Raw genomic sequence first — 20300 nt, 5'->3', positions numbered from 1 at the left:
AGTTTATTGACTCTCTCGCTATCTCTTTCTCTCTCTCCCCCATCCCCCTCTCTCTCCCCCCTCTCTCTTCATCTCCCCTCTCTCTCCCTCCTCTCTTCCAGGGGAGCTGTGGCGTCTGGAGGACGACGTGGAGGACGAGGAGGAGGCGGGGCGTCTGTGTGCCGCCGCCCGCCCCCGCTCACAATCGCCCTTCTCCCACTTCCGCACGCGCACCGCATACCTGCGCAAAAGCGTCTCCGTGGACGACCCCCTGGGCATGGTAGACTACTGCTCGTCGGCGCCCCTCGAGGGCAAAGGCAGTCGCGGCGGCAAGGGCAAGCTCAAGAGGAAGTTTGTAAGTACCCAACTTCCTGTCTTTCCATTCCAAAGAGCATAGAGTGATTATCCCAGCCAACACATAACCAGCACAAAATGTTGGCTCAAAGTTATTGGTCTCAATGTGATATCAGTCTTTTTAGTTCAAAAGACAACCTAGAGAATTCTGTCCCTTTTCAAATGACTGTAGTGTCAAGTATTTGTGATTGTGTCATCCTTCACTTAACTGTGCGCATGTAAGTGTTTGCCAACGCACACACACACACTGGTTGACCTCAGAAATATACACTACCGTTCAAAAGTTTGGGGTCACTTAGAAATGTCCTTGTTTTCCATGAAAACATACATGAAATGAGTTGCAAAATGAATATGAATTATAATCAAGACGTTGACAAGGTTATACATAATGATTTTGAATTGAAATAATAATTGTATCCTTCAAACTTTGCTTTCGTCAAAGAATCCTCCATTTGCAGCAATTACAGCATTGCAGACCTTTGGTATTCTAGTTGTCAATTTGTTGAGGTAACCTGAAGAGATTTCACCCCATGCTTCCTGAAGCACCTCCCATAAGTTGGATTTGCTTGATGGGCACTTCTTACGTACCATACGGTCAAGCTGCTCTCACAACAGCTCAATAGGGTTGAGATCTGGTGACTGTGCTGGCCACTCCATTAAAGACAGAATACCAGCTGACTGCTTCTTCCCTAAATAGTTCTTGCATGGTTTGGAGCTGTGCTTTGGGTCATTGTCCTGTTGTAGGGGGAAATTGGCTCCAATTAAGCACCATCCACAGGGTATTGCATGGCGTTGCAAAATGGAGTGATAGCCTTCCTTCTTCAAGATCCCTTTTATCCTGTACAAATCTCCCACTTTACAACCACCAAAGCACCCCCAGACCATCACATTGCCTCCACCATGCTTGACAGATGGCGTCAAGCACTCCTCCAGCATCTTTTCATTTTTTCTGCGTCTCACGGATGTTCTTCTTTGTGATGCGAACACCTCAAACTTAAGATTCGTCTGTCCATAACACCTTTTTTCCAATCTTACTCTGTCCAGTGTCTGTGTTATTTTTCCCATCTTAATCTTTTATTTTTATTGGCCAGTCTGAGATATGGCTTTTTCTTTGCAACTCTGCCTAGAAGGCCAGCATCCCGGAGTCGCTTCGTCACTGTTGACGTTGAGACTGGTGTTTTGTGGGTACTATTTAATGAAGCTGCCAGTTGAGGACTTGTGAGGCGTCTGTTTCTCAAACTAGACACTCTAATGTACTTGTCTTCTTGCTCAGTTGTGCACCGGGGCCTCCAACTCCTCTTTCTATTCTGGTTAGAGCCAGTTTGCACTGTTCTGTGAAGGGAGTAGTACACAGTGTTGTACGAGATCTTCAGTTTCTTGGCAATTTCTTGCATGGAATAGCCTTCATTTCTCAGAACAAGAATAGAGTGACGAGTTTCACAACAAAATTCTTTGTTTCTGGCCATTTTGAGCCTGTAATCGAATCCACAAATGCTGATGCTCCAGATACTCAACTAGTCTAAAGAAGGCCAGTTTTATTGCTTTGTTAATCAGAACAACAGTTTTCAGCTGTGCTAACAGAATTGCAAAAGGGTTTTCTAATGATCAATTAGACTTTTAAAATGATAAACTTGGATTAGCTAACACAGCTAGTGTGGTGGTTGCTGATAATGGGCCTCTGTACGCCTCTGTAGATATTCCATAGAAAATTTGCCGTTTCCAGCTACAATAGTCATTTACAACATTAACAATGTCTACACTGTATTTCTGATCAATTTTATGTTATTTTAATGGACCACAAATGTGCTTTTCTTTCAAAAACAAGGACATTTCCAAGTGACCCCAAACTTTTGAACAGTAGTGTAATTATCAATGATCAATGCATTGCTCTAAATGAATGCATTTGTATGCGATCGGTTCTTCCAAAGATTCTGCCGACGATAGGTCAATAGAGACTGAACACTAAGGATTTTGTTGAAAAGGCTTTCAGGACACACAGTAGTAACTACAAATAGACCTCAAGTCTACAACACAACACAATCCCCCTGATTGACTTGATTTAGTGACATGTTTCACATATGGACAGTCCAGGGATATTCTACACCCAATCTTGATAATAAATGACCATACCAGACACTTTTGGATAACATAAATAGGAAACAAATAAAATAATAACAGTAGGCTACACGAACATTAGTTTCCATTCATAGAATGTTTTGGGTAAATTGCCACATTAGATTTGCTGTGGGAAATGAGGAAATACTTGATTTCTATTGCACGGATGCTTGTCAAATAGATAAATCACCCTTAGTCTGTTAACCTTTTACTGCAGTGGGCTAAATCAGGGTCACACAGAGGGATTCTGGGTAGTCTCAAACAAATCTACTTTGAAACAAACGTATACACCTCACACACATGGTTATGGGCTTAAAAAAAGAAAACACCTGTACCATATCAGATATAGAGTTGAGATGTACATTGTGAGGCAAACTCAAAATGTAATACATCACAGAAGACTGAAATATAACAAAACTGTTTGACGTAGAAACACCTGTTTTTTTTAAAATAATCTTTATTAATGATAAAATCATGATAAGTATTAATACCATTCCACCCATGAGACCAAAGGGGGTGCTTTTGGTCATTCGCTGCAGGATAGGGCTACGAAAGGACTAAGTTGTTCTCTTGACAATACCAACCAGAGGGCGAACACACAGTATCTTGATAGACGTTGGTTGCAAGCAGGACTAAGGCAGAGAGGACGAGGCGAAGCGAGAAGGCTCACTCACCAACATCTGTCCAGAATAAGCCCAAATACCTTTCTATGGGCTTAATATGCAGACCTACATGTGTCGCCTGCCTTCCTGCTTTTGGGACAACGACTCCCATTGTTAGGACGGAGATATGAGCATCTCATAATTATACATAGATCTCTGAATAAGGTAACACCTACGTCATCTTTTAGGGAGCGGTAAAGAGGTGACCTATAATGGTTGCAATTGAGATCAGTTGTGCGGGTGAATTTGGAGCATATTGATGGTTTAACGAGACATCAGCTGGATGCAATAGGCCCCTTGTTATTGGATTATTCTGAAAGGCTCCATTCTGTAGGCTACCCGTTGGCCTATCCATTGTCACATGATGAAAGGTGTGAAAGCCGATAATAGGCTACTGTTTGTGTTTCCCTGGCCGAGTCGACGAGCTGTTTCGGGCCATCAGTTGATTGACAGATGTAGGTCTACTGTAGATCAATCAACGTTCCTCCAGTGGGTATGCTCGGCCCACATTTTATAGTCAGGCTATGTATATTTTGCAGAGGTGGGTAGAATAATGAACATCTGTACAGACGTAAAGGACAGTTACTTAGACTGTAATTCTGTCAAGTGAAAGTAAATGTATCCCACTTAAACTACTCAGGTAAGAGTGAAAAGTATCTGATCAGAAAACAACGTAATAAGGACAAGAACTTAGTGAAATTGATTTGACATTCATTTATTCTTTAAGTCTGCCAGCACCATTTTGCAGATGTCCTCCAGCACCGGTAGTCTCGAAAGAAGACTGACCGCAAACAAAGTCCATAGGCGGTACAGTTTCAATGACGGTCTGATTCAATGTTGACTCAATCAATGTGCTCAATTTCATTAAAAGGTAAATGGTACTTGACATTGGAATAATAATAAAAAATGTAATAGCATTCATGAAAATGTATTTCACAATATAATTTCAAGGACAGGTGGTGGTGAATGCGCACTAAAAACGTTTACGCCAAGTGTGATGTTTAATTTTCCACTCAGAATGAAATCGGGTAACTGTTACAACAGTCAAACAACGATCACTACCGACATTTCTCTGTCAGTCGTGTTACTAGTGTGCAAATCAGACACAGGTCAGCATGGGATAAACATAAAGGTAGGAATCATACAGTGCAGATATCAATTGCCATAGTCAACTCAATCATCTTTTTCCTCCCTAAGCTAGGATTTACCCACCATCCTCCTTCTCTTCTGAACCGCTCCTTTCCACTTGGAAGGGGATTTTCATTTTCTTGGCTGGCCCATTCTCCTCCCCCTCGGTTGTGCCACTACAAGCTGTAAATAAAAAGACACACACACACACACAATAGAATGTATTTCTAGTACATGGCACTAAAAGCTAACTGAGATGATACACTGACTGTATTGACAGATGTGCTTATAGGCCTCGTCATTAAAACAGAAGGACATTTCAGAGACACACAAACACACCCAGAGTGTGAGAGAGAGCAATGGAGTGACCGGATGCTACGCTGGATGGACCACTTGATCTAGCTAAAGTTAGCTAGCTGCGTGGTTGGACACTGCAGCTAGCTAGCGACCTTAGCCAGCTTATCTGGTGGCAACCTCATGCGATAGCTATTGCCACACACATCTGATTCATCTTGTCAGTGTTTATGCCGATGCCATGCTGACCACACCGCTCGCGTTTGCAAAATAAATGTACACATGCATGTTGTTCAATCATTGCACCCGCACTGCTTGTGCGTGTCAATGAGCGTCTGCGTAGCCAGGCGCTAAAATAGAACTTGGTTCTATTTGTGATGCTTGACGCGCTGGAAGTCCCGCCTCTTCCTTACATATACCCACATGGGTGATTGAAAGATGAACTGAGGTCCACACTCCAGTCCAGTTGGTAGTGGTAATGCACCTTAGTTGGTTGCTAACCACAATATAAAGTCCAACGAAGAAGAAGCCTGAAGGAGGAGTGATTACTAGAAACAAACTCGGTTGACCTTTTTTTCTGTTGATTAATTGTTGGTTGTATTAGAGGACCTTGTGTATTTCAGGTAAAATAACAACCCAATGTTTATATCCCAGGACAAATTAGCTAGCAACAGAAAGCTAGCTAGCTAAATTGCCATAAATGTTTAATGCTTTTTGAACTGGTTTGCACGTTATTTCAGAAAACCACAAGCTCATTCTGAACGGTAGCTCAGCAAGTAGAATCTGGGACCATAGAACACTCATAGATGACAGGATATTGGGTCGAATCCCGCCAAAGGCATATTATTTTGAAAATCTTTATAGAAGCACAAAGAAATGCTAACCTCTCACCATTACAATAACAGGGGGGGTGATATTTTTGCATCTCAAACTTTCTCACTCATCATTATTCACGATCATTCAGGATTATACATAATCATGGTAGCATCCACATTAATGTAAAAGTGTTAAGACACATATTATATTCTTATTTACAATAAAACTGACTCCCAAAATGACACAATACATTATTTACCATTAATTCCTGGATGCTAAATAATCTGAAACACAATCAAAAACAAACAGCAAATGCGTCCAACAAATGTGTAGAGTCACAAGCTTGATGTAGTCATTGCGTGCTATGAATATGGGCCAAAATACCTAACTTTTTACTACTTTAATACACATATAAGTGAATTTGACCCAATACTTCTGGTCCCCTATAATGGGAGGACTATATACAAAAAGTGTTGTAATTTTAAACGGATCCACAATATGGATGAAAATACCCTCAAATTAAGGCTGACAGTCTGCACTTTAACCCCATAGTCATTGTATCATTTCAAATCCAAAATGCTGGAGTACAGAGCATTAAAAAATACATCAATGTGGCACTGTTCCAATACTTTTGGAGCTCACTGTAAATGCCACTTAGCAAACACTTTTATCTAAAGTCACTTACAGTACATATCACCCCTGCGAGAAATGAACCCATCACCTTGGCGTTGCTAATGCCACACAGTCTTACCAACTAAGCCACACAACACCAACCCCTTACCAACCATTATTTCCCACCTGTCATCTACAGAACCTTTCGTGGCAACCCTAACTTGAGAAGGGGAGGTTGGGTGTTCCAAATGGGGTTAGTCCCATGTGGCTCCTCTTCCAGACTATAGAGGACCATTACCTGAGACATAAGGAGAGAGGAGAGGGGTTGGGTTGTGGTCATTCGAGATTGAAGTTGCCGTTATTGTTCGTGGTCATGAGATCTGGTAAGAGGATCCATCATTACCTAGCTAGACTTTGTAATTGGTTCTCAAATAACCCCAGAAGGAACGTGACACCAACCATGGAAGGGGAGAGTCAGTGGGGGACCTCTGTAAGGGGTGCCTGTCTGGGTGTGTGAGAGAGTGTGTGGATGTCGTTCTCTGTCAAACACGCAAGGTTGTCTAAGAATTACCCAATTTATCACTGGGTTGAGAAGAAACCGGTAGAGAGAACCATATCTCTGTGATATAAAGTCTATTGTGAAGATTGACAGATATTCCCAAATCGGACAGTCCTACACCCCTTCAATGAGATGGGGACCACTCTGGACCTGATGACGTGTCGCCTGTGTTTAGGGGTAAGACATTTTTAAAGCCACGGTATCATTTGGAGCGATACTGTGGCAAGACAAGTTGGATTAGAATAGTTGTATTTCCTGTGCGTGCTAGATAAGCCTTGTGTAACCGACTGGGTTCCGACTCCTTTGACCTACTCCTGTCCGAAACAACCCTAGAAGCCGATACGTTACCAAAACTCAACGTACGGGACCAATGTGACTGACTGGGTTTGAACCGGGCTCTCCTGTGCACTATGCAGGACTGTGTTAGCCCACTGAGCTGAAGCTAAAGCGTAAGTTCAGGGAGCTAACGTCAATAAAAAACTACTACTTGAAAGCGGAGGGGTGAGATGCCATCCTCTGTAGAATATAATTATTCATTGCCAATAAGCAATGGTTGCTAGGAGTTTCTTTTAGTGCCAAAGCATTTTTACAGGACAATGAGGGCAGGAGTGAGGGACAATTTACACTTTGTTAGTCATTCTGAACACATTTCTGTCTCTCGCGTCAAGACGACATGCTTTTGAAATCCACATCTAATTTCTGCCACCAGATATTTCCATATAGAGAACAATGGTTGTCATTTTAAAACCTCTTAGATGTTATGTCACCTATTTAGGGGACTTTGGGCGGTTCTGGACCGGTTCCAACTGACATTTTGGCACACAAAGTGTTCAGTGAACGTTGTACGGTCCAGTCCTAAATAATGTCATCGAATTGAATTAAGACCACTCTCTTTTGGTCACAGACAGACACGTTGTGCTTAAAGCTGAAGTTGTAACGAGTCTGTGCACATTGGAATGGGGTCTCTATGTCGCTCAGTGGACGTTTAGGAGAAAAATATCTGTCGACAGTTATATGAAATGGTGCCAATATTGTACTGTCACTAAGTATGACCATATATTTTTTTACAGTTAAAAGAAAGGTGAGATCTTATAGTAAGTCGTTTATAATTAGATTTTTACTACACTGAACTACAGTTCATGGATGATCTTGCCAAAGGACAAATTCTCAGGGATGTAAACAAATTTGAGAGAAATAAGCTTTTGTGCATATGGAACATTTCTGGGATCTTTTATTTCAGCTCATGAAACATGGGACCAGCATTTTACATGTTGCATTTATATTTTTGTTCAGTATATATTTAGAAAGCATTTCAGTAATGTCAAGCCCTATTGCCCCATGTTTGTTGAATAGGGAAAAAATCATATATGATTTTACATATTTTCCTAATATTTGTACTATGTACTTGAGCTTGTGTTCTCAAAAGTGTGTACACCTCAGCAATTTATAACTGTATTTTACCAGACAGGTGAGTTCCAGAACTTTCTAAAACTATGCGACATTACCAGTTATTGTTTATGGCCATCTTATGAAAAAGAATTACGTTTAGGCGGAAATTAACATTTTCATCCAAGATTAAGCCATGGAAAGAGGTTTCTACATGTTATATAGAGTTTTCTTTTCTCATTTACATTCTCTCACTCCAAAAGCCAGGCAGCCATCCTGGTTACAGACACAGGCTGAGCCGTAATAACCTCTTTTGTGTTTGTTGTTCTGTTGATCATTTTGCAGCTCTTTCGCTTTGTGAGCTCGTCCAAACAACAACAAGGAAAACAACAGCAGCTCGCTGTATTCGTTGTCCCGCAGACAATCACTTAGTGCACACCTTGCACATCCCAGGCAGTCGTTTTGGTGAGAAGCAGATGTTTTCACAATGACAAACAAAGTGATATATCAATGAGGAGAAATGGTGGCCGTGCTGTTTCGTAGGTTACTGTTTGTGTGTGTGTGTGTGTGTGTGTGTGTGTGTGTGTGTGTGTGTGTGTGTGTGTGTGTGTGTGTGTGTGTGTGTGTGTGTGTGTGTGTGTGTGTGTGTGTGTCTGCGTGCATTTGTGCCTGCGTGTGTGTGCATGTACGTGCTTGTGCGTACTGCATCTCATTAGTATGCGCAGCAGCTGTCTGTGAAAAATAAACAGATCAGCTGATTAGTCACTGAATCCATTTTTTTGCCTGGTTGTTTATTTTTTCACTAATTGCATCCATTAGGGCTTACGACAGCATAGCGATGGGTTGGGGGGTGTGTGTGTGTGTGTGAAGTCCAATCTGTGAGAGGCAGACCTGGCCACAGTTGTCAAATGTAGATTTTGCAGTCGTGTCCTGATGTTCTTTCCTCTTCGCTCTATTTGCTTCTCGGTGTTGAGCCAGGGTTGTTTTGCTTGTCAGCAGCCCGCTCTGTCTCGCCCTTGCCCCTCCTCTCCCTCTCTCTCCCCCACCCCACTCCTCCTCTTCCTGTGATGTGTCAGTATTGGTGTTGGAGCGTAACACAGCCAAGGTGTCAGCATAAGTTAATTTGCAAAACAAAATAGACCACTATGAACAGAGCACACATTTCTTTGTAGGCTACTGCATATGAGTGAGTGAGAGAGAGTGAGAGTGAGAGAGAGTGAGAGAGAGTGAGAGTGAGAGTGAGAGTGAGAGTGAGAGTGAGAGAGAGTGAGAGTGAGAGAGAGTGAGAGAGAGAGAGAGTGAGAGAGAGAGAGAGAGAGAGAGAGAGAGAGAGAGAGACTATGGTAGAGCTGGCAGCAGTAAGAGGCAGAGCAGTAAATTAGGGAATGTTTGGAAAATGCATGAGACAGGCAACTGCAGCAGATTTGACTCCAGCTCTAGATTTATTTGAGTTGCCATGGCACCCCAGACTGGCAGTGTGTGTGTGTGGTTAGGGTGGGGGGGGGGGGGGGTTCTTTGTTTGGGTGTGCAGGAGAAAGAGAAAATAGTTTTTATGTGTGTGTTTCAGAGAGAAATAGTTTGATGTATGTAATGTTGTACTTTCACTCCAGAACTGAGCGATGCTTCTAAATGAAAGGGACACACTTATTTGTGACTATGTGACGATCTGTTTGTGCCAATCTACGTTGTTACCGAACCTCTTCTCTGGAACGGTATGCGTCATGGTGACTCACAGAGATTCTTAATTAGTCAAATTAACTACTGTCCACTTCAGTCACTGTGGCAAGTAATGAACCAGTCTATGTTGATGGCTGATTCTCTGAATTTAAGCATTGAATGTGAGTCAGTGATTGACGGAGAAAAATACATAAAGAGATATATATTAATATCTTGTTGTGACATGATCTACCTACTGGTGTGTGTGTGTGTACCTGCTGCTTGTGTGTGTGTGAGAGAGCTTGTCTGGATGGGGATCTCACAGTGGTGCCCTTCGTCCAATGATCTGATTGATATTCATGGTGCGTAGGTCAAAGGGTCCCTGCTAGGCTGTGGTTTGGTTAAATAGGACTGTTCCCTCTGGAGGAGCCCCCTGTCTCTCTGTACCAGTCCTCTCAGCCAGACAGGAGACATTGGGCCGTGCTCGCGCATAATAACACCGAACAGCACACAACAGGTTCACACTGGCTCTGACGAGGACCATGCTGATACTTCATTCAAACGGCTCCTCGCGGACAACGCTAGTCGTTGGGGATCAATTCAAGTAGCTACATGGGCGGTACGGTACTGCACTGATTAGACTAGCATTTAGGAAGAGGGGACAAACATTTATGGAAAGTCGTAAGCAAGCACATTCAGACTGACCTGACGTTTATGTTACATTTCGGGTGAGTCCATCGGCCCAGTAGTCTAATACACACCATGGAGTGCTTCAGTGTGTGGCTTGTTTTCATAGTGCATCAGCACTTGATTCTTTGATTACACTCATTACCGACCTACGTTGCAAATGGATCCCCATTGACACAAGAAGTGGGTTCCGTAACAAAGCAATAGGCAATACCTGTCACTACCACCAGGGAGCAGCGCAACAACAGCAGAGCGCGGCATAGCAGGCAGCAGTGAGCTTCAATAGAACTGGATTGTGTTAATTCGGGACACACCGTAGGTTACCGTTTTGCAACAGAATACAAAAAAAGTGTTTATTGGACCAATTGTGTGTAGGCCCTCTCTGTTTCAATCTGTTTTCTTCCATTTGGTGCCTAATGAATAGTACCCAGGATATACCAGGCTGCGGTGGTGCTAGCTGCCCCTGGCCTTATTAGAATTAGCACAGTCATTACGGAGGTGATTAGCTTAATGATGCGTTCCACATGGGGCCCTGGGAACACTCTTTGGAAGAGCTCTGAGCTGTTTGCTTTCTTCCTCTGTGAGTTCTTTAACCTTCTTCTAACCTGGGTTTGGCTGGAAAGAAGAAACCAACAGGAATGAACTGGTTGACGAGATCGACAGATGGTTTAGGATGTGCTGGATATTTTGACGTCAATTTATGCAACGTACAGCGGTGGAGCTAGGTGGCATTTACTGTGTGTTTGTGCCGCATTACGCTATGGCTCTGGTCCAGGCACCGCTACTAACGCCCTGTATCGATATGCACTGAACGCCACAGACCAATTTGTTTAATGACTGGATTCAATATACTTTACGAACGCCCCGGACCAGAGCTAGGCACACTGTAGCTGGGTGCTTATTAATGGAGAGTGGTGCAGATGACTGAAGCCTGAAGATGGACTGTCATCGACTTGTGGACTGTTTATCATCTGATTAGTCGCTCTTCACTTAGCATGGTTACTGCATCTATGTAGGACGCACACACAGTCCAGTAGCCGGTTCGTTATTTCTCTGCTGTCATGTAGCATCCTGCTGCTTTGTTTGTTTGTCTGCTTTGTTAGCGCTGTACAAAAGCGCTGGACAAAACATTAGGAACACCTGCTCTTTCCATGACATAGCTTTCACCTGGTCAGTCTATGAACCCGTATTGATGTCACCTGTTAAATCCACTTCAATCAGTGTCGATGAAGGGGAGGCGACAGGTTAAAGAAGGATTTTTAAGTGTTGAGATAATTGAGACATGGATTGTGTATATGTGCCTTTGAGGGTGAATGGGCAAGACAAAATATTGAAGTGCCTTTGAACGTGGTATGGTATTAGGTGCCAGGTGTGAGAGTGTCAAGAACTGCAACGCTGCTGGGTTTTTCACGCTCAACAGTTTCCTGTGTGTATCAAGAATGGTCCACCCCCCAAAGGACATCCAGCTAAATTGACTCAACATTGGGCAGCATCCCTGTGGAACGCTTTTGTCACCTTGTAGAGTCCACGCCCTGACCTATTCAGGCTGTTCTGAGGGCAAAGGGGGAGGTGCAACTCCCAGCCTACACTCAGTGTAGATTCTCCATCCCATGTCTGTTCCCAGTAATGAATTGCAAACCAAGCCCAGAACTAGAAGTCAATTATAATGACCAAGTTATGGAATGCCCGTCAAATTGCCATAAAAGAGTATCCAAACCGTAAAGAAAATGATAGAAAGTCGTTAAAATGTCCATACGTCAATCAGATCCAAACCCTGCATCTGTGTATCGAGACCCTAGTTGGAGAATGTACCGCCTCTAGCAACTATAGTAGAATGTGCATATTGTATTTAACTCTGTGTTCACGTACAGTACATGATGACTTGGAGGTATGCCATCTGGGCCATGGGTCATGTCAGATATGAATGACTTTTCCTGAAATCCTGTCTCTCTCTGATGATTGTTGGGGACTGGTACGGTGTAAGCCGGACCAAGTGTGTGTGGTTCAAGCAGATAAGTGGTTGTAGTGATTCAATTAAGTCGATAAACACCTCCAGACCTCTCCATTGCGACACACCTGATGTTACGGGCTCAGCGAGAGCTTATGAGTGATTCATGAAACTGTCATGTCACTGTAATTACATCTTTATGAGGCCTCCGGGACTGTGTTTAAAGCATCCGCTAATCTTTATGCAATGCGGATGTGTCAATCAAAGCCCGAGTCTTAATGCCAAGTCATTCAGATGCAATAGAGATTAGAGGACGTACGCTAGGCTGACGCCCAGAAAAGAGCAGATAATGAAAGTCACTCGGGTCTGGTGTGGAGAGAAACGGGATGGCTTCCTGCGATAATGGGATTTATGAAAAGGGGAGTGTCTTCGATGGATAAACGGGTCCTTGCCTTTAAGATATAAGCTAATGAAAGTTACTCACTGTAGCGTAGAGATAAATGATGGGATTTAAAGGGGAATGTTCACTAGGTAAGTATGTCCTCACCTTTAAGATATAGGCCTAGTGGTACAGCATGAGTCATTGGGAATTGTGTCACAGTCACGTCGCTCACTGGAGACCACAGCCTTCGGCAGTTCTCCCCCGCTGATGGTGTCACCGGGTGACAACCCCACCTGCTCGTCATTGAGGTGAATCGAGTTCGGGGACACATTCGCGTCATAGGAATGGTCTTCGTACGTCAGTACCTGTAAAATCCAATAACGTATGTGCCCCCCTCCCAACCTTCAACGGTATTTAATAATAGTGGATCTCTAAATATGCTTAAAGAAACAAACAGAGAGGACAGTGCCACCCATGTTCCTTTCAATGTATTGGTTTTATTTTGAGTATGAGAAAAGAAACGGGTGTGAGATGAGAATGTATTTGGATCTAGAGGATAACTCAATAGTTGAACTTACTTCGAGCACTTCTGTTTGTCTTCTCAGTGGAAAGAGACATGTATGTACAAAATGATATAAAAACGGTAAACACACTAACAACACATTTGAAACAAAGTGTATATATATATGAATAGTCAGGGTTGTGCATCATTTACAGTAAGCCATTTATTTGAAAGCCGAGACTACGAATACAGATTTTTTTGCAATGATGATACAAAATAATAATTTAAAAAAATCACTGTTGAAAAAAAATCACTGTTGACTACTTGTCTGTGTCTTGCTTGTTTGATGTGCTGTGTATGCTACATATAGCTTGCCTAAATAGCTGCTTGTAACTCCCCTCCTGAATAAAAAAAAACATGAGATTGCTAGACAACCTGTGTTGTGCCTATGTTTCCAATTATATCCCGACGTTACTCTTTCAACAGACAAAGAACTACGTTTGCTCTGATTGTTTTGTGTACCACCGGCAGCGGAGGGACTGAGCACTGAGCAACAGCTGAAAAGAGGTAGGCCAGTGGATCCCACATGGGCAGAAATCTCTGTATTTTTAGCAACGGCAAGTCAGGTTTCAGAAAATCTGGAGCGGCAGCATCTCAGTTCTTTGTAATACTTATTCTGCCCTCCATCCCCGTCTGCTCAATCAGTTACAGCATTGACCACATGATGGCGGTATCGTACCACACAAAAGCCCTGTAGGTCCTGTTCAGCTGATACTGTTTTGTCATTGTCAGCCTCTATTGAATTCTGTCTGGGTTACAGTAGCGCTTACCTCAATGGTGTGCACCCCCTTAGGTCTTGACTGTGACTCACTCCCCCGGTGACTAACAATAGTTTCAAGTTTTATTCGTTGTATGTGCGGGATAGGCATGGTATACATTGTCCAACGAAATGCAACAACAATAAGAAATAGTAAAAAATAAGAATACAACCATAAAGTAAATGGCAGTAGAATAGAATACCTTTTTAAACAAGTGTAATACAGGAAGGCACAATTAATAGTCCAATATTAAAAGTGTATTGGAGAAGAGTGGGTTGGGGGGCCAAGTGTATAATAGCAGCAGTTGTGATGTGTGCTAAGGTGCGGAGACTCAGATCAGGTGGTCAGTCCAGTTAAAGTGTTCAGCTGTCTGATGGCTTGTAGATAGAAACTGTCTCTGAGCCTGTTGGTATCGGACCTCATGCTCCGATACCGTCTGCCCGACAGTGGCTGGGGTGTGTGGGGTCAAAGATGAGGCTGCATTGCCTTCCTCAGGCACCGTTTCCTGGATGGGTGGAAGCACGGTCCCACTGATGTACTGGGCCGTCTTCACCACCAGCTGGAGGGCCTTGTGGTCGTGGACGGAGCAATTCCGGGTGGCAGGTAGCCTAGCGGTTAAGAGCGTTGGGCCAGTAACCGAAAGGTTGCTGGTATGAATCCCCGAGACGGCAAAGGGGAAAAATCTGCCGTTCTTTGAGCAAGGCAGTTAATCCCCAACAACAATTGCTCCCTGGGAGCCGATGACGCGGTTAAGGCAGCCACCCCGCACCTCTCTGATTCAGAGGGATTGGGTTTAATGCGGAAGACCCATTTCGACTAGCAATTCCCGTACCAGGCCGTGATGTAACCGGTCAGGACGCTCTCGACGGTGCAGCGGTAGTGTTTGGAGATGGCGTCTTAGGAAGTAGAGACGCTCTTGCACCCTCTTGACAAGAGTGGTGGTGTTGTTAGTCCATGACAAGTCCTCGGTGATTAAAACTCGCGACTCTCTCTACTACAGTCCCATTTATGTGGATCGGGGGCATGTTCCCTCCTCTGCTTTATCCTGCTATATTTTCTGTCGTTGAGGGAGAGGTTGTTGTCATGACACCGCAACGGCAGTTCATTTATCTCCCTATAGGCTGACTCGTCGTTGTTGGTTATCAGGCCTACAACTTGTGGTTTCGTCAGGAAACCTGATGAAGGAGTCGGTGGCGTGCAAAGCCACGCAGTCGTGGGTGAGCAGGGAGCACAGCAGATGACTGAGGACACAACCCTTGGGGGTGCCCCTGTGTTAAGAGTCAGTGTGGAGGAGGTGTTGTTGCCGATCCTCACAGCCTGTGGTCTGCCCGTCAGGAAGTCCAGGATCCAGTTGCAGAGGTAGTGTTCAGACTCAGGGCTCTGAGCTTGACGTCGAGCCTGGAGGGAACTATAGTGTGGAATTTTGAGCTGTAGTCAATGAACATCATTCTGACATAGGCGTTCCTCTTGTCCCGTGTGTTACGGCCGTGTTAATGGTGATGGAAATGGCATCTTCCCGTGGATCTGTTGGAGTGGGTCTAAGGCGTAAGACCGGATACATGCTCGCGAGCACACACACAAAATCACCCTTGGTGTAACAGTTACATAAATCCACTAAGTGATGGGTCATACGTTCACTCTACCCCTGTCACACCTTCAACCGCCTCTTCTCTTTTTCATTTCTCCCGCCCTCCTTCCCCCTCTCCTCCTCCTCCCCCCGTCCCTCCCTCCGGCTCTATAGCTTACGCCGAGGGGACTGCATTAATGTGTGTGAAAAGAGTCTGCACAAAGAGGTCTTAAGATGGCCCTCCACCCTAGACCTGAAAACTACAGCCAGAAAGCGAGAGAAAAATGGCACATTTTCTGCACATCCAGTCAAACCCACTCTCCCACACACACACACACACACACACACACACACACACACACACACACACACACACACACACACACACACACACACACACACACACACACACACACACACAGGGGACTAAGAAAGAATGGCATGGGAATGTTTTCTGTGGCCACTTTGGTTGCCGATGGTAACCCAGTGAAATTGTGTTCATTAGGTATGTAGATACAGGGTTGCCCCTTCCCCCTTCCCTCTTTCTCCCTCTTTTTTTTTCTCCTCTTCAGCTCTAATCTTCTTTCGGCTGGGGGCAGGGGCAGGTTTTTTGACACCGCTGCATCTCGAGGATCATTGAGATTGCATCGGGAAAAAGCACTTACGGGAATTGTTAAATAACTCTCATAGCCTAACCTCTCCTCCCATCTCTCCTTTTCACTTCTTTTCACATTTTCTCTCTCTCTTCATTTGACCTTGCCAAATCCCTCTGCGCTATATCCCCTGATCCAAGAAACTCTCAGCTCCAGTGTATGACAATATTAGATCCAAATCAAACCAGTCGGGTGTTGTCTTATAATATTTAACTTTTTGGCCTTTGTTCCCTTTGAAGGAAACATTTAAAAAGTCATCGTATCAGTGATTTGCTGTAATCATGATCGTATGATATGGTATCATTGTCTCCTCTCGTGTTGTTGTCCCCCCCCCTCTCCTCTCATCCCCTCTCCTCTGCTCCCCTCCCCTCTCCTCCCATCCAGTCTGGTAGGTAGTGGTGTTGAGGAGGGTCCTTCACACCAGAACAATCTCAACAATTTCAAGGCCCATTAGAGATGTGAAAAGGCCTATAAAGTCTCCAGGCAGCAGCTCCCTTCTGGCCACACTGCTCTGAGGGCAACAGACTGGGACATATAGCTGCCATTCCTCCTCCTTCTCTCACCATTCCTCTCCTTCACCTCTCTCTCTCACACACTCCATCTATCCATCCATCCACCCATCCATCCATCCCTCTCTCTCTCTCTCGCTCTCTCTCTCTCTCTTTCTCACACACTCCATCCATCCATCCATCCATCCATCCATCTCTCTCTCTCCTCTCTCCTCTCTCTCTCTCTCTCTCTCTCTCTCTCTCTCTCTCTCTCTCTCTCTCTCTCTCTCCTCCCCCCCCCCCCTTTTCTGTTTCTCTCCCCACACTGAGTTTATTTGGTTTAGTGCCCATCGTGTTTTTGAAGTAACGCAGTACAATAACAACACTATAGATTCCTTCGGCCCTTTACAACAACCTCCCCTTCACCTCATCCTCCTCCCCTCCAGCAGTGGTTATTATATAGATCCATTTCAGTTCCCTCTCTGACCCCACCGTCCAACCATCCAAAGCCCATGTGAAGATCACTCTGAGTGGGCCAGGACTGGGCCGGGCCTTGGCTCTTGGTCTGGAGGAAGCTCTGGAGAAAGTGTGTGTGAGAGAGAGAGAGAGAGAGAGAGGGGCTGGAGACATGAAGGGGAAAGAAAGCAGCCCTTTGTGGGATAGAAGTGCTTCGTCTCTCCCACCCCCCTTCCACCACCTCTACCCCCATCCTCCCTGGTTGGGCCTCCTCTCCCTCTCCTTACCCTCCAGACTCTCTGTCTGTGCTGACACTGCCTTTAATGGGGGAGCGGGCAGGCTGTTTATTTGTGTGGCGGAGGTTAAAAACTTCCCCCTTAATTGACATTCCGGTAACACTTTCCAATAATGGGACGCAATTTCCTCAAAATTGATGTCTGTCCACCGCAGGAATAACACTAGTTATGCTCTTCACTCACCCACAGCTAACTTCCTGTCTTGGATCATGAGAATTCAGGGTGTATGTGTGTGTGAGAAAGAGTGGGTGTTTGAGTGAATGAGTATGTAGATTAGTACTGTTTGTGTGTTTGTGTATTTTTGTATTGTCTTGTGACTTTCCTCCTTACTCTGTCCTGACCTCAGGAAAGCGGAAGTCCAAATGTAATTATTTCTTGGTAATGGGAGCTACTCGCATACCCATCTGTCATCGTAGTTTGTCTAGTCAAGTATGACTGGACACCAGGAAGTATTACACAGGAGCTGTTCCCGTACTTGTGTGTGTGTGTGTGTGTGTGTGCGTGTGTGTGTGTGTGTGTGTGTGTGTGTGTGTGTGTGTGTGTGTGTGTGTGTGTGTGTGTGTGTGTGTGTGGTCCTTTGTAATTCAGTTGGTAGAGCATGGAGCTTGTAACACCAGGGTTGTGGGTTCGTTGTCCTAGACCACCCATACGTAAAATGTATGCACAAAATGACTAAGTCGCTTCCGATTTAAAGCATCTGCTAAATGGTATATGTTATGTGTAAGTGACTATACATTTGTTTGTTTGTTTTTTTGCGTGTGTGTTTTCAACATGTTTGTTCCTGAGATAGTATGTTGGCGTCCACCGTTCTGCTCTGCGCTGGCCTCTGTGGTGACCATTTGAACAGGGCTTGTGGTTAAGAGGACCGTGACTGTTAAATTAGTATGTTTATGTGTGTGTGTGTGTGGAAATGGTCGTCCCAGTGTGGTCAGGATGCTGCGGTCTGTGAGAGACGCTCACTGGTTACTGGTCTTTTCATAATGGGTCTTCTCATAATGGCTCACACACACACTCCCGTTTGATGTGGCCTTGATATATGTGGGAATGAATTGTAAGCATACATACTCATATTTGAACTTTCATACCCGCGTGCCTTTGGACACACGTAGACAAAGATAGATATAATTCTTTAACTTGCGTGTAGCTATGCACTGATATACACGCGCATCACTGAAGCATAATCTGATACACACACACACACACACAACCACACACAAACCACCGCCGTCCCCTCTCTCCCAGACGCCCTCGTGCTGGTGGGATGACTGGGATCACACACAAAGCGGTTAGTAAATGATATGAAAGCCAGATGTTGGCTGGGCTCCCACCACACTGCACACTGCCGGCACCCACACCGGTCACTGTGTTCCCCTTGCAGCCCATTGGGTGTGTGTGTGCATGTGTGTGTGTACGAGGGACTTTTCTGTATCTCACTCTGTCTCTGTGGGCCACTGTTTTTGTATGTCAGTGTGTGGTTGACTGGTGTGTGTGATTCATTTCTATACTATTTTATGCCGCTGTAGAATATATACACGCTGCTTCATGCTTCCATAAAGTGACATTTTGCGTTTTGTTTGAAAGTGAATCTGGTTGATCATTGTGATGTCTTTGTCACCTCGAAGCCTTCCTGCCATCTGATGATGCCACTGGGATTTTTTACATTTTATTTTACCTTTATTTAACTAGGCAAGTCAGTTAAGAACAAATTCTTATTTACAATGACGGCCTACTCAGATGACGCTGGGCCAATTGTGCGCCGCCCAATGGGACTCACATGCACAGCCGGATGTGATACAGCTTGGGTTCGGTACTGTAGTGCCTTAGACCGCTGCGCTACTCAGGAGCAATGGTATAGGTAGAGTGTGTGTGTGCTTTCGTATTTGACACCATCTAGCCTGTATTTATCGCCATGGAAACACATTAGGTTTTGCCACATAGTTTCTTTCATAATTCAGGGGAACAGGCATTAGTTCATATTTTTTTACCTGTGCAAAGTCAAGGCTTATATTTATGTTCTACCTCCACCGTGCTGCATGCATCTTAGTATTGTTTCTCTGTCGTCCTTAACTGTTGTAATATTACATTGGCAGTCATAGAAATTAATGTCCTCGTGTTACGATTTATGTTATCTAGTTAACCCGTATTTACCTTCCATATAGTGTATTAATAGACATTACATCCAACCATCGTTTCTCATAACCTGACATATGGTTGTTATAACCACTCACAATAATTGCACAATACATCATGGTTACGACAGCAGACATAAGCACTTCGATTCAACAATGGTAGACTTTGTTCAATTATCATTCATCTTCTCTATCTCCGAATGAGATGCGAGACCCTGCTTTTCTTCCGCGTGAAATACGGTGTGTATCATGAAGGTGGGCAGGGGGGGGGGGGTCTGTAGAAAAGGCCAGACTTGTTTGGTTTGACACCACTGTATACAAACAAACACCACATTGTCTTTGCCAGCCTCACCCCCTCCCCCAAATACTGGGCCTTACGTTCGTTTAAGGGGTCTGTGTATGTCAGTGTGGGTGTATGCACAAGTCTGTCTCTCTAGTGCAGTGAACCCCCCCCCCCAAACCTTATTCAGCTCTAATGACATGTCTGTGAGAGTTCACAGATAACTGCAAAACTCTGGGGGTTAAAATCACACCTCCTCCTGAGTCTGGTTCATAGTGGCCCATGTCTTTTTAAGGAGATCTGTTTAAGGTGGCCTCGGTCTATTTACAGTATTTATATTTACGGTAGCTCCTATTTACTAAAGGTATATTCTAAGTAGGTCCTAAAGATAGTTCCCATGTCGTTGAGGTGGCTCCCATGTCGTTGAGGTGGCTCCCATGTCATTGAGGTGGCTCCCATGTCGTTGAGGTGGCTCCCATGTCGTTGAGGTGGCTCCCATGTCGTTGAGGTGGCTCCCATGTCGTTGAGGTGGC

At 44.4% G+C, this 20300-nt stretch overlaps 1 protein-coding gene across 3 annotated transcripts in view; it reads left to right on the top strand.

Annotated features, from left to right (window-relative positions):
• Nucleotides 1-20300, top strand: part of LOC129855798 (ankyrin repeat and fibronectin type-III domain-containing protein 1) — a 285590-nt gene that overhangs the window by 93215 nt on the left and 172075 nt on the right. For all 3 annotated transcript variants that reach the window (XM_055923840.1, XM_055923833.1, XM_055923824.1), the window contains one exon: nucleotides 102-334. In XM_055923840.1, the coding sequence (XP_055779815.1) occupies nucleotides 102-334 (233 nt within the window). The remainder of the gene's footprint in view (nucleotides 1-101; nucleotides 335-20300) is intronic.

Source organism: Salvelinus fontinalis, chromosome 1, assembly GCF_029448725.1.
Source record: "Salvelinus fontinalis isolate EN_2023a chromosome 1, ASM2944872v1, whole genome shotgun sequence".
NCBI lineage: Eukaryota > Metazoa > Chordata > Actinopteri > Salmoniformes > Salmonidae > Salvelinus > Salvelinus fontinalis.
This window is presented reverse-complemented; position numbering and strand designations above follow the sequence as displayed.